The following is a 12916-nucleotide window of genomic DNA, read 5'->3' on the forward strand; positions in this document are numbered from 1 at the left end:
GGATTATGGTGAGTTTGGTGCAGGGACTTTTAGATTTAGAGTTAAAAATAATGATAATAATTATTAGGGATACACTGATATCAGTATTGGGTATTGGTACCAATACTGTGGTTGAGTGCTTGCCAATACCAGTTGTATATGTATGTATCTAACAATATTTTGTTAAATTTGTGTTTTTATTGCAGTGATACTTGTTCTGGAATAACATGCTGAGGAATGTTGTGCGAATAAAGTTGAAAAAAGTAAAAAGAAAATAATCAAGAAATCAAAGTAATTCAAAAATGTGAGATGGCCTTATTATTTAGGTACCTAAATGTACTCATAGTACATACAAGTACTACAAGTAATACAACGTTCTGTAAAAAAAAAAGTGGTATCAGTGGATCCCTAATAATAACAATGATGATAACTTGTACCCGTATGTACTGAAACTCCTCCACAGGTGAGTCGGCCCCGGAGGCGACGGCGCTCAGGGCTTCGAGACGCGAATGTTTCCTGGTGATGAGGAGGAGTTTGTTCCTGATGGCTGCTACTATCCTCAGCTCAGAGCCGTGGTGGGTGTTGATGGAGTACAGATGACAGCCTGGGACAGAGAGAGAGAGAGGGAGAGAGGGAGAGAGAGAGACTCTGGCTCAGACACGTGTCGTGTTGTAGGTGTTGTTCCCTGGCGCGGCTCCAACAGATCGATGGGCGCGCAGCAGACGGCGGCTGGCAGGGCACCAGCGGCTGGGAGAGTCAGATGTTTTTTTGTTTTTGTGTGTGTGTGTGTGTGTGTTTCGTGTAGGCTAATAAAGGTCTCAATCCCCTGCTGCGGGTAGCCCGGGTGTGTTTGCAGGAACCATTTTCAGATCCTCCCGTTCTTTTCAGCCTCGCATGACTCATCATCGAGAAAAATTCCAACAGAACTCTGGAAAAATGATGCATTTAGCCCTCTGTTTACAGTCTCCTGCCGGGGCGTGGACAAAGACCTCACCTTGATCCAACAGTAATTCAAACAGAGTAACGAAATAATACAAACTTTTTTAATACTGAAAAGCAAAAACTCACGTTTGCGACAATGCGCACGGACGAGCATCGTTTTGCAGTTGAATATAAACGACCAGGTAACAACTTCACGTCACACTGTGTCTCTGGTGCCGTACCTTTGGTTTTCTCCAGTTTGTTCTCCCGACTGTCACACTTGCCTCGGACCAGCTGCTTCTCCTCCAGGCCTCTCTTCAGCGCTCTCAGCCTGAACACATACAGCCGAGCGTCCTTTCCTGCAACAAAAAGCATAAATGGATAAATAAATGAATAAATGAATAAACGCAAAACATGAAAGCACTCCTGCATCGCCATGAAGGTTGCTCCTTAATTCGCAGCGCCTCCTGTCGCATGCTTTCCAGCCGGGGGGGAGGGAGGGGGGGCAGGGGGATTAGCGCGGGGCTTCCGCGCTCTCCGATCAAAGGCCGGCACGCGCTCGTGACAAAATGCACGCGCCGCATCAAGTCGCCCATGCCTGTCAACGCCGGTGCCTGAGCTAATCGTCTGGCGCCGTGATTAATTTGGGGCTGAAAACACGAGACGGCGTGTGCGTGGGGGGGGTGTGGGGGGTAGGGCCCCGTGGCTATTTGTGAGGACGGCAAGTTTGTCGTGCTTGTAACGTGGCTTTAATCCCTAACTGGCTGCAAAGCTGTGTTTTCTAGCCCACAATTAGCCAGTCCTGCACGCGCGCGCACGCGCGCAGGCCCGCGCTCAAGCACGTGCACAGAAAGAAAAGGGATTGGCCTTCTATAGGTCAGCTGCTTTAGATGAAAGCCACAGATCAATGCGTTTCGCCGAGCTGGTGGAGGTGGAAAGGGTAAGTACGTACTCGGGCGACACAAAGAGACTCGCCAGAGGTGGAATAGGAGCGAAGAATGAAAATAGTGAGAGGGAAGATGAGATGAGCAGTAAGTTCAGAGATAAAAAAGAAAGAAAAAAGAGAGACGCGATTGATTGGATGAGTGCGGACGGCTGCGGGGGTTTCGGGAGTCTCTGATGTGCAGGGCTGGGGGATGAAGTCTGGCATCGTGCACCTCCTCCTCCTCCTCCTCCTCCTCCTCCTCCTCCTCCTCCCCCTCCTCCTCCCTGGCCTGAGCCTTACCTTTGTCAGCCCTGGTAATGAGCAGGTCCTGAGGCTCGAGAACGTGCATCTGCTTCACCACCATGGTTTTGTCAAACACCTGCACCGGGGGAAGGGCCTGAGCCTCTGCAAGACGACGCAGCATGATTGAATAACAAGCATTAGGAAACAGGTTGATGGACATGTCTTTAAAATTGACTTTGTACAACAATAACTCTGCACAGCGGCTGGAACGCTAAAATTGCAGTGAATAAAATTGTTCTTGTCCCTCCGTTCAAATTCCCAAAGAGCGTTTTTTAATTAGTTTTCAAATTTCAGAACCTTTCCTTTAAACTATGGCAAAAACCAAAAAGAAAAATCCTTTAAGGTCATTTTAAATGCCACAGGAGAAGAAATACTGCGCAGCTTTTTCTGGGTGGTTTTTACAACAACAGCAGAACAAAAACCAGCAATGAAGACTTTCCTCAGTGACAGGTTTTGGGAGGAATTTAACACTGTCGTGGGCTACGGCTGCGCGTCTGGAGCTGTTGCTAGCTGGCTAAACTAGCAGTCACAAATCTGACTGGTCCACCTGGATGCGAAAGACAGACACATTTTGTCACCTTCCATCATTGTTTCCCCTTTAAATTGTTGTTCAAAATGATCACATGAATTCATTTCAAAAAATGTGTAAATTTAGCATCCCAGCCGGTGTGCATGGCTACCTCGGGCCAAAGAAACAACACTCACCAGCGTTGGGCAGAGCCGGATCAGAGCCTGAAATATGCACCACAACATTGTTACCATCGTCATGTCAGCAGCCGGTGTCGGTATTCTGATGAGCGCGAGTATTGAACGGATATGGATGGGTGGCTTTGTTTTTGAAGGGCAAGGGGAGATATGGATTTTTTTTTTTTTTTTTTTTGAATGACCTCACCATCCAGCAGCATGACCCCAGCTGTGTCAGTGGCGGCCAGCAGAGACTGACCCCACGAGTCGGCGCACACGATCTCGTACGGGTACGTGCTGCAGAACGACTGCGACTCCCATGGCTGCAGGACACATGCACGCACCAACGGAGGCTGAATTAGAATCTCCAGTCTTAGCACAAAAAGACCCAAGGCTGCGTTCAAGGCTTGAAAATATATATATATATATTTTTTATTTTTTTATCACGAACCCTTTTTAAAACTATTAATAAAAGTGAACTCTCACAACTTTAAAATACAACCACACGTCACACATGATACATGAAATATATGTATTAATCATGTGACTGTTTTCTCTTACCTCTTTTCGACACAAGCCTGTGGTAACGAGGCTCGTTGGGGCGTCTCCTCTAACGATGGTCTTCAGCTTCAGAGCCTGAAGTTAAAGAGGCGGTTTAGGTATCAGAGAAAACGCAGCCACCCACAAAAACACCCCCTCAGAAAATAAACCTTGTATTGTGTATAATGAGATGCGACAATCCTTGGTATTTTAGATGACCAGGGCTCAAGAATTCAAGATCTGCAGGACATAACTGAGATAACTGGATACAAGTCATTCATCGATGCACATCTATAAAATCTTGTGTGATGATTTGGAGTTAAACCACCTTGAAGCTTTCCGCTGCCAAAAACAACATCCTGCCTGCAGACGCATAAAGCCGAGATTAATACCGAAACAACAGCAAATGTATTAAATCTCGCGCCCGCAATCTTTCCTCAACATGGTGCGACTCAATCGTGTACACGGCGCAATTTACAACGTCTGGGATTCTCACTGGGCTGGAGGACCGAGGGCTGCGCTGGCACTGGGTTCTGCCTGCTGCACAGTCAGACCTTTTTCTATTCACATGACTACATGGTCATTTCCAAAGGAAGCTGCGTGCACATTTCTCACATTTTCCACCTAGGTGTCTGTATAAACAGCTGAGAACAGGAAAGTACTCGTTTGTATGTCAATATAAGAAAAAAAAACATGCAAGCGTTGTGCTTTATGCGAGGACAGACACCTACTCAAGGAAGAAAGTGTGTTCATTACTTTGTTACCTGCCCTATTCTGACAAACTCGGCCTGCCGCGCCTCCTCTTTCTTGCGTGCCGACTTTGGGGACTCGGGCAGCACGTCGCTGAAGGACCGCCGGTTTAGCATGTTCTGGGGAGAAAAGGGAACCTAAAGGTGGTGCGTAGAGGAGAGAAGGGGGGAAGAAACAAAAGAAAGCGGGCGGACAAACAGAGAAAGAGGGAGAAAGGGGTCTTAGACGTTGACCCTGGCAGAGGGCGAGAACAGCAGCAGCAGCAGCAGCAGCAGCAGCAGCAGCAGCAGCAGCGACAACGCTGTTGGAATTAAGTTGTGTCAGGGAGCGACAGTGGAAGGTTGGGAGTGGGGGGGGGGTCAGGGGGGGCAGGGGGACAGCGGGCGATACGAGGAGGAGCTCCGCTTAGAAAGTCAGCATTGCAGCAGTATCCAGTGGCTGTGGTGCAGTACGCAGCAGGGCTGCAGTGGGGAAAAACAGCAGCAGCAGCAGCAGCAGCAGCAGCAGCAGACGGTCGCTGCTGCTGCTGCTGCTGCTGCTGCTGCTGCTGGGAGACGGAGAGAGAGGACACAAGTGGAAGTGGGTGCCGGTACCTTGTGCAGGTCAGGCATGAGGTCTTGGTAGAGCGAGCGGATCAACATGTCCAGCGTCCGCTGTCGCTTCTGGGCAAACGTCGGTGTCTCCAGTGTGGCTTTCTCTCCATTGATTACTGTCAAGCAAAGAGAGGCCGTTAAATGTGAGAGGGACACGGCGCAGCATTAATCGTCTTGTCTTGTGTGTTTGTGTTTTTCTCCTTACATTTGACTAGTAAAAAGTCCCTGAATTCTTGGTGATCAGTAAATACAGGCGGCGACGGGAGAGGAGGTCCAAACAGCGGAACGCTCTCCTCGGAAAATATCTTCAACCTGCGACGGAACGAGAAGGTTTTTTAACGGCATCAAACTTTAAAACATTCAACAACAACAAAAGTTGATCTTTTTTTTCTTAAGGGGAAAAAAAAACTTTCAAGGTCCCATGAAGAAAGTTCCGCCCAGACCCCAAGTCAGCCACTTCATGAGGGGATTCATTCAAGAAACTCTACAGCACTCCAGGAGATCAGCATATTTAGCCCTCTGTTTGCTGCCTTCAGTTTGAGCTTCCTGCTTCAACAGATATTTTGTTTGCATGCGAAGAGGCACCGTGGATATGTAAGAGGTTAATGCCAGCACCACCAATTCCCATTCATTGCAATGCCACTAGTTTGCGAGAGCTTTCTCTGTGCCCCTTGTGACATCATAAAAGGACTTTCTGAAACAAGTCTGGCCTAAATTTTAAATTCCGCAATATATTTATTTCCCCCCATAATATTAAATAACGCTCAAAAAAATGTTCATATATTTTAACAGTTGGATTCAAGGTGCCTGCCCTGTGTGACATCACAAAGGGATCATACCCATAGGTGGTGCAAACGAAAGAAGTAAACAATGTTTTTTTTTTTTGCATTTCTGGAGAATTTGGCTACAATATATAATGGCTCATGAACATTCGTAGAGAAAACATGAAAAGTGAAATGTTTGACCTTCCAGCTGGATCACAGCACTCACCTGTAACTGTCATTCTGGCTATTGTACCTAACTAATGCAAAAATGTCTGGAGTCCGAGTGAAGGGAAACACAGAATGTGCTGAGATCCCACCGACACAATAATCACAGCTGACATCTTTGATCTTTGCAATCGCTGATTGCCTCCCTCCACCTCTCATCTGCCAGGTGAAGGATACGGGTGAAGTGCGATCGGATCATTGACGGCTTGAAGGACGACGAGGCGTCGTCGCCCTCCTGGAACACTATGGTAACGATGTCATTCCCGATGTGCCTCTTCCTCTCCACCTGCCGGACGGAAAGGAGGCGGAATAAAGAGGAGACGATGGTTTTTGCCAAACTGAAATACTGTCACTTGTGTTTTCTGACTGCGTTGGCGTTGATGCCGGTTCCACCTTTGCATTGAGGACAATTATTAAGGTTCAGGTGATGGATGTATTGAGTGAGGATTTAAAAAAACAAAAAAACAAAAACCATTGATTTATCTCTAGGGAATTCCCAACTGCCCAACAAGCTATCGATACAATCAATCAATATTTAGCTTGATCAATATCCCTGTCAATATTGCGCTCCACTGATTTCACCCGAACGTCCTGGAATGTCTTTAAACTGAAGTAAGCAACACAATGTAGCGGTGAAATAAATCCTTCAAAAAAAAAAAAAGGTTTTCCTGTTTTTATTTAACCACAAAAATGTCTTCTTTTTTTTTTTTTTTAAAGAATTCCAAATGCCTCAGCCTGAGTGATCAAGTTCGCTCCTCTCAGTTTCTTTGTGAAACAACTCGTCCGCCGCTGCGCCCACTTGGCTGCCGCTGCCAGCAGCCTTCTTTTACTCTGAAAGGTGATTGATGCTCAGTCAGTCTTTCCGCAGTTGCTTTAATAACAGCGCAAGAAAAAAAGAATAAGGAAAAAAAAAAAAAAAAAAAGAACTGACGGCGACAGCAGAAACTGCAGCGATGAAGCTGCTCTACAAGGTCAGGCACCGGGAACATGCAGAGCATTCTGATTTTGAGACAAGCAAAAAAAAGCAGAGGGTGGTTCACGTAAGTCCACTAGATACGCAGTCTGAGACACACACACACACGCACACACACACACACACGCACACACACACACACACGCGCGTGCATCGGCACTCGCCTGCTGTTTGTTCTCTTTGGAGTAGGGCAACATGGTGGACACGTGGAACATGAGCTCGTGGCCCTGGTACACCGTGTAAATGGACTGGATCCCTGTTGTGTCGTCTGCAGGTCAAAGAGACGCAGACAGAGTAAGACGGGGCGGAGCGGATCATTGGTGGAGATGCGTGTCGTGCACGTGCGCGCGCTCCCTTACTCTTGGTGTCCAGCCCTCCGCGGTAGCCCGCCCACCCCTGCAGCGTGATGGAGTCCCCCAGCAGGCCGAGGAACTTCTCGAAGCTCTCGCTCCCCGTCTCTGAAAGGAAGCCGCGCTGCATTTAGCCCCGTCTGAAACGCTGCCATCGCTCAACCGCTGCGCTGGGAGAAATGGCGGCTACTCCGATTTGAAAAAGGCAACATCTGAAGTTTTTTTTTTTAGAAATAGGATCAATAGCTTGACTTAAACCAAACTCATTCATTTCGAACGAAGATGGAGCAAATCAAAGCTGATGGCAACTGAACTCTGTCGACACTGTGCAGCTGGTGTGATGCGTGCAGGAGACACCCACCGTTGCTAAACATCTCGTCGTCCGTCAGCTGGCCGTCCTTGGCGTAGAGGACGCCGAATTTGAAGTTGACCGAGCCCTGGGGAGATGAGACGGCGGCCAGTGAAGATGTGCTCGCACAGAACGTGTCGCACAGCACGCAGAACGCGGAAGAACTCGGAACATTCGACATTGACGGCACGTCTGGTTTTTATCAGCCGCAGTAAAGCACAGCCGTAAAAAAAAAAAAAAAAACTCAATCAAGCTGATGTCATTAAATGGCAGTGAAGACGAGCCGAGGCCTCCTCTTCCTCTCCCTCGTCCTTTAGAGATGTGTTCGATTGCATAGATCCAGCAGTGGAGGTGAAAAAAAACAAACACATTTTTCAGCTCAACTTTTGACTGGTAACGTATGTTGTGATATAAAAAAAAAAAAAAAATGACAGCGTTCTAAAAAAAAAGATGTTGAAATATTGAAAATAATAATCACGTCTCAACCGGCTGTGTGAGACCTCCATGTCATCATTCCAGGTCATTCACAGGCACAAAAACACACAACTACCGACTGCCGGCTTCTCTACCTCCTGCTCCTCCAGCACCAGCAGGTCCTGAGGAGAGAGAGAGAGAGAGAGAGAGAGAGAGAGAGAGAGAGAGAGAGACGACACAACACAGGGGTTATCAGTCACAAGGAGCGACATGATGACCCTGCTCCGCCAGGACACCGTGATTAAGAGCGGGTCGGCCGCCTCACCTTCTGGATCTCCGGGTTAAGAATCTCCCGGGGGCCTCTCTCGAACCTGTCCATGTTCATCGCACTGCGTGCGGACACAAAACAAAACAAAACAAAACAAAAAAAAAAAGAGTGCATGAGGACGGGTAGACAGAGAGCATCGGGGGACTCGATACAACAGCACTTGTGTCGGATGTGTCCGGCGGAATCTGTAATCTCCTGCGTCACGGATTATCTCACGTCCTGTTGCTTGTCTGTAATGAAATCTGCCACTGCATGTTTGGCCTTGTGGGAAAAGTGAATGAGAGATTCGGATGAAACGTATTTATATCTGCCGCAGCCTGCAGGCGGCGGGGTTGTCTTTATGTCATCACGACGGGGACAGCAGAGGCTGGAACGCCAATATGACGCAACAAAAATCATCTTGGCGATTCAAGAAGGAATAAAATGGAATTTTTCAAGTCTGCTTCAAGTCTTTTTTCACCCTTGCATTCGAAAGATTTCTCCATTTTGGAATAGCGGATGAAACATCTTCATCAGAGCAGCCGTGGGAGGGAACTCAGACACTCTCGGCACAAGCACTCATCCGCACGCACTGCAAACAGGGAGTTGGAGTCACCTGAGGATGGACTTGACTGATAGTGTCTTGGTGGGGCTGTAGGGGAGGCTGATCTTCAGAGTGCCCTGAGAAAAGCAGAGGGACAGAGCCGGTCTCAGACAAATGAGATGAATCGATGCGAGCGGCCGCCGAGTCTAATCGGGTTGACGACGCGAGGAGGCCGCGCAATTAGATGGGAACCGTCTCGCATGATGAGTCAGCGGGTCCAAACGCACGGAGCGCCAAGCGTGCCTGGCAAACGCTTGAACAATGAGGTCCATTCGGAAGGAGCAGGAAAATGTTTATACAATTCCAATATGTAGCGTCACGGGTGTGTGCCTTCTTCTTGTGTGTGTGTGTGTGTGTGTGTGTGTGTGTGTGTGTGTGTGTGTCAGCGTGTGATTGGGTGTGGCTTTCAACTTCCTGTTGCAAGGCCGCAGCCGACGTCCCTTATTTGTTGTTGTCCCCCAGCCGTCTTCACATAATTCTAGCAGTCTCTATATTGAGTTTAGTTGTCACAGTCCATCTTCCTGCATCCCATCAACCCTAACTGCCACTTCCTGCCTTAACCAGGCTCCGCCCCCCGGCCGCCCGCCAGCTCCATCTTCTCTGTTTCCTGTCTGGACTCTGCAGTTTACTGACAGCGACGTGCAAGATGGAGCATCTACCTAAATCATTTCAAAGTGTTTCAAAAAGCTTGAAAAAAAACAAACAGCAGAACCAGAGAAGTACAGCAAGAATAAACACATTGAATCAGATTTGTCACCGGCACGCTTGTGGCTTCACACTTGGGTGTGACGCTGCGACATTAGCCAACATGCATGCATGCAATAGTCTAGCACCTGCGCTAAAGAGATTAGCGCAGGTGCAGCCCATTCAACTCACTTATCGGTCTTTTTTGAAACGCGTTGCCGCTAAATCTACCACTGCTACAGTTTCAACCAATAGAAAAAGCAAACTGTTGGAGCCACGATGGCACTGTGGATTTTAAAAACTCACCGTCTTCCTCCAGAGGATGGCTCTGTACTGGGGGACCCGCTGGTTGTTCTGGTCGGACAGGACCACCGACAGGTAGAAGGGGCTCTTCTCTGCGTCCGTGCCCACATAGTTCTGATGGACTGCGGGGAGAGAAACACCAAAGGCCTGATCCGATTGTACCTGGGATACATTCCTCTGACTGGCTGATTAGTTCCCGGGCGACCGGCGTTGCTTCGGCTCTGCCTTTCATCCCGTCTCATTGTGCCGGCCTGCCTTTTCTCTCGCGGCCCTGGTTCCTCGACTTTCTTTTATTTACCTCCCCAGCCCTCCATCTCCTGTTTTCCGAGCCGCACGTTCCTTCCTCCGCCTCCCCGGTCGACAAGGTAACGTCCCCGGTAACATTGCTGAACCCACCTGCAGGCTCAATTAGAATCAGGATCTTTGCCTTTGTGGCCTCCCCCTGTTTTTGTCTTCTTTTGGCTACGTTTTCGTTTACGATGCAATCTAACCTGCGCTCTCAATTTGGCTGGAGCTCAATCGCCCAGGGTTTTGCCTCCGCTTAGGGAAGAAGGTAGCACTTTGCCTAAACATGTCAAAACAGAGGACTCGGGCTTGTCATATTCGGACGCTACGTGAGGGTGGAAGGACTCGGATCGGAGCGCAGGGTTACAATGGACCCGTATGGATCCGGTGGATCCCATCCCATCCACTGGGGTACAACAAAAATCTACAAAAACTGTAAATTTCTCATTCAGATTCAAGAGTAACTTATTTATAGCAGAGCATGTAGCACAGTCAAATGTTTAACATGTAAATATCCCGCTTTTGCTTTTCCGCATATACTGTATAGTGACACTATACAGATATTTTATTTTTGTCTATATCTTCAGTTAATATAATTCTTGACCTTTTGCACTGTAGCCCTTTTTTCTTGTTGCTGTAATTATGCAAATTTCCCCACCGTGGGATCAATAAAAGGCTGTGACCATTAGCGGCCCTGTGCTCCCTCTGAAGATACTGTGAAGGCAAAGGGAGGTCAGATCTTTCGAAGGGAATCTTTAACACTGTCTGAGGTGTCAAGCTTGAGCGTCCTCCATGGACATCCTGAAAGGATTGGAGTGCGGACGAGGCTCTCAGTGGGGATGTGGCCACACGGTGCTGAGGGAGGACCCAACTTGATGAGATAGGTTCAGTGAACCAGAGAGGGGGGGGGAGGCCACGTGCGCAGAGGAGACTTTCACCCCCACAGCTGGCGGACGTTCGTCCCGCGGGCTTCCCGGCACACGCACGCACGCACTGACCTTTGCCGAGGAAGTACTTAAAGAACCATCTCGTGTGGTACTCCGGGTTCTCCAGGTGGACGTCGGTTCTCCTCCAGGTTCCCGGAGTGTAGTCCGAGGTCTGTTTGCCCCAAACCCCCCCCCAAAAAAAGGACAGCTCAGCTTCACGAAGACACTTGGCTGCTAAAAAACAAACCCCAGCGTCGTGCGTCGCGTGTAACCTCGTCCGACGAGCCGTTCTCCACCCTGAAGCGTCCTGCCCTCTGAATGGCCCCGTCTGCATCGCTGGAAATTAGCTGAGAGGGGGGTGGCAGAGGGACACAGACAGAGAGAGAAGGGGGGGGTGGTGTTAGTGGACGAGCGACGGAGCATGACTCGTAGCGAGCGATGATATCTGGCACAGAAAGACTCGGTGAAATAAAAAGAGGAAAAGTCGCAACAACTTCAACGCAGCCTCGCGTTGCATTCACGTTGTCGCGTTTCAAACGCGGCGTTGACTGCAAAACATCGGTGCCCGTGTTCGCGCTTTTGCGATCTCAGTTGTGACAAAGCAAAGCAAAAGAAACCAAACAGAACAAAACAGGAAGTGGTTGCCCGCCTACATTGCTAAAGAGGCTGGTACGGATCCCACAGTAGCGACGGTTACATCAGACCCGCTGAATGAAGTGGGAGGGGCTACACCGCTGGGCTTCTCTGTGCGGCGAGCACCACTTCACCTCGTTCCCCACTGTTTCTGGCAAGAGTTCGGACCCAGGCTGCCTGCGCTGGGGGGCGGGGGGGCGGCCACACGCGGCAGTCCGTGCCCGTTGTCTTATTGATAGCAGTACGCATTTGTGCTTTGCGCAGAGTACACGCAGTGTCGTGGTCACAGCCTTGCTTTTACCCTTGTAAACCACCTTCAGTCTGTCCCCCCCCCCCCCCTCCCCCCCACTTCTATCCCGATGACACCATTGTGCCAAACGATGTTTTGTTTCCAGGCAACAGGCGCCACCGCCCCCTCCCTCCCCCCAGCTTCCCCCAAACCCCCACTCTGCCCTATGCCCTCTTGCTCCCAGACAGAATTCGCCGCCGCTGCCATTTCGCTTTCCCTCGCCGACAGAGCTCTCTGATCTGCCAAGATGTCATCTTTTTGGTGGTGGGTAAGGGGGGGGGGGAGGAGGAGGAGAGGAGCTGGAACGAGTGAGCATCCCCGTGTGCTCGAAATCCAGATGGCCTGGAAACGGTCTCGAACGGTCGAGTAAGGACGATGCTCCCGATGGACACCAGGGGGCCATGTTGTGGGGCGGTGCTGAGAGTTCAGCCCAATGAGCAGCGCCTCATCACTTTGCAAGGTGACAGAGGTTCTTCTGTTGCGGGGTTTGAGAAACAAGCCACTCATTGGACACCAGATTGAACATGGCCACGTCTGATAAGATTTTGCACCGTCGCCTCCAGAGGCTTCTGTCCAGCGTCCTCCCACAGGCCAGAGGCAGCTAACGTCATGCTAGCTGGCAAATCTAAATGATCCGTAGGTGTGAGTGTGGGTGGCTGGTTGCTTCCGTGCGGCCCTGAAATTGACCCGGTCCAGGTTGCGACCCAGACCTCACCCCGAGACGTCTGTGATCGGCCCCCGGGAAAAAAACGATCCCGACAAGCAGGACACGCAGGGAAATGAATGGACTGGAAGATCAAAACAAGACTAAAAAAAACAACAACAACAACAACGCATCAACAAAAGTGCTTGTAAAGCCAATTAAACCTCCTGCCCTGTTTTCCCAACCCACCGGACCATTTTTGAAAGCGGCGGCCTTCATCGGTTGGGCGCGTGGGCGGTGTTAGCGCGTTAGCTCGCGACCGCTAATTGCGACGATGAGACGAACGAGGTGGCACTTTGACCGGGGAGACTCCGGCGGGAGTGAGCCCACTGAAAACGTTGCGGCGGCGCAGGGTGAGGATGACTGGGCAGAGTGAAATCATGTTTTCTTCTGGGCCTAATTAAACGTGATG

The 12916-nt window shown here is 49.6% G+C and overlaps 1 protein-coding gene across 6 annotated transcripts in view; it reads right to left on the minus strand.

The window, feature by feature from the left end:
- garnl3 (GTPase activating Rap/RanGAP domain like 3) overlaps positions 1 to 12916 on the minus strand; it is a 49451-nt gene that overhangs the window by 11252 nt on the left and 25283 nt on the right. For 4 of the 6 annotated variants that reach the window (XM_076013813.1, XM_076013810.1, XM_076013812.1 and 1 more), the window contains exons 3-22: positions 11152 to 11226; positions 10952 to 11051; positions 9672 to 9790; positions 8694 to 8758; positions 8096 to 8159; positions 7926 to 7952; positions 7369 to 7444; positions 7017 to 7115; positions 6822 to 6925; positions 5862 to 5970; positions 5686 to 5731; positions 4901 to 5007; positions 4696 to 4811; positions 4117 to 4239; positions 3374 to 3448; positions 3021 to 3135; positions 2834 to 2860; positions 2126 to 2230; positions 1143 to 1259; positions 417 to 583 (exon numbers count right to left, since the gene is read on the minus strand). In XM_076013813.1, coding sequence (XP_075869928.1) covers positions 417 to 583; positions 1143 to 1259; positions 2126 to 2230; positions 2834 to 2860; positions 3021 to 3135; positions 3374 to 3448; positions 4117 to 4239; positions 4696 to 4811; positions 4901 to 5007; positions 5686 to 5731; positions 5862 to 5970; positions 6822 to 6925; positions 7017 to 7115; positions 7369 to 7444; positions 7926 to 7952; positions 8096 to 8159; positions 8694 to 8758; positions 9672 to 9790; positions 10952 to 11051; positions 11152 to 11226 — 1836 coding nt within the window. The remainder of the gene's footprint in view (positions 1 to 416; positions 584 to 1142; positions 1260 to 2125; positions 2231 to 2833; positions 2861 to 3020; positions 3136 to 3373; positions 3449 to 4116; positions 4240 to 4695; positions 4812 to 4900; positions 5008 to 5685; positions 5732 to 5861; positions 5971 to 6821; positions 6926 to 7016; positions 7116 to 7368; positions 7445 to 7925; positions 7953 to 8095; positions 8160 to 8693; positions 8759 to 9671; positions 9791 to 10951; positions 11052 to 11151; positions 11227 to 12916) is intronic. The other 2 variants (XM_076013816.1, XM_076013811.1) reach the window with 1 other exon arrangement.

Source organism: Nelusetta ayraudi, unplaced genomic scaffold, assembly GCF_046127955.1.
Source record: "Nelusetta ayraudi isolate G7.1 ecotype Tasmania unplaced genomic scaffold, CSIRO-AGI_Nayr_v1 ptg000160l, whole genome shotgun sequence".
Taxonomy (NCBI): domain Eukaryota; kingdom Metazoa; phylum Chordata; class Actinopteri; order Tetraodontiformes; family Monacanthidae; genus Nelusetta; species Nelusetta ayraudi.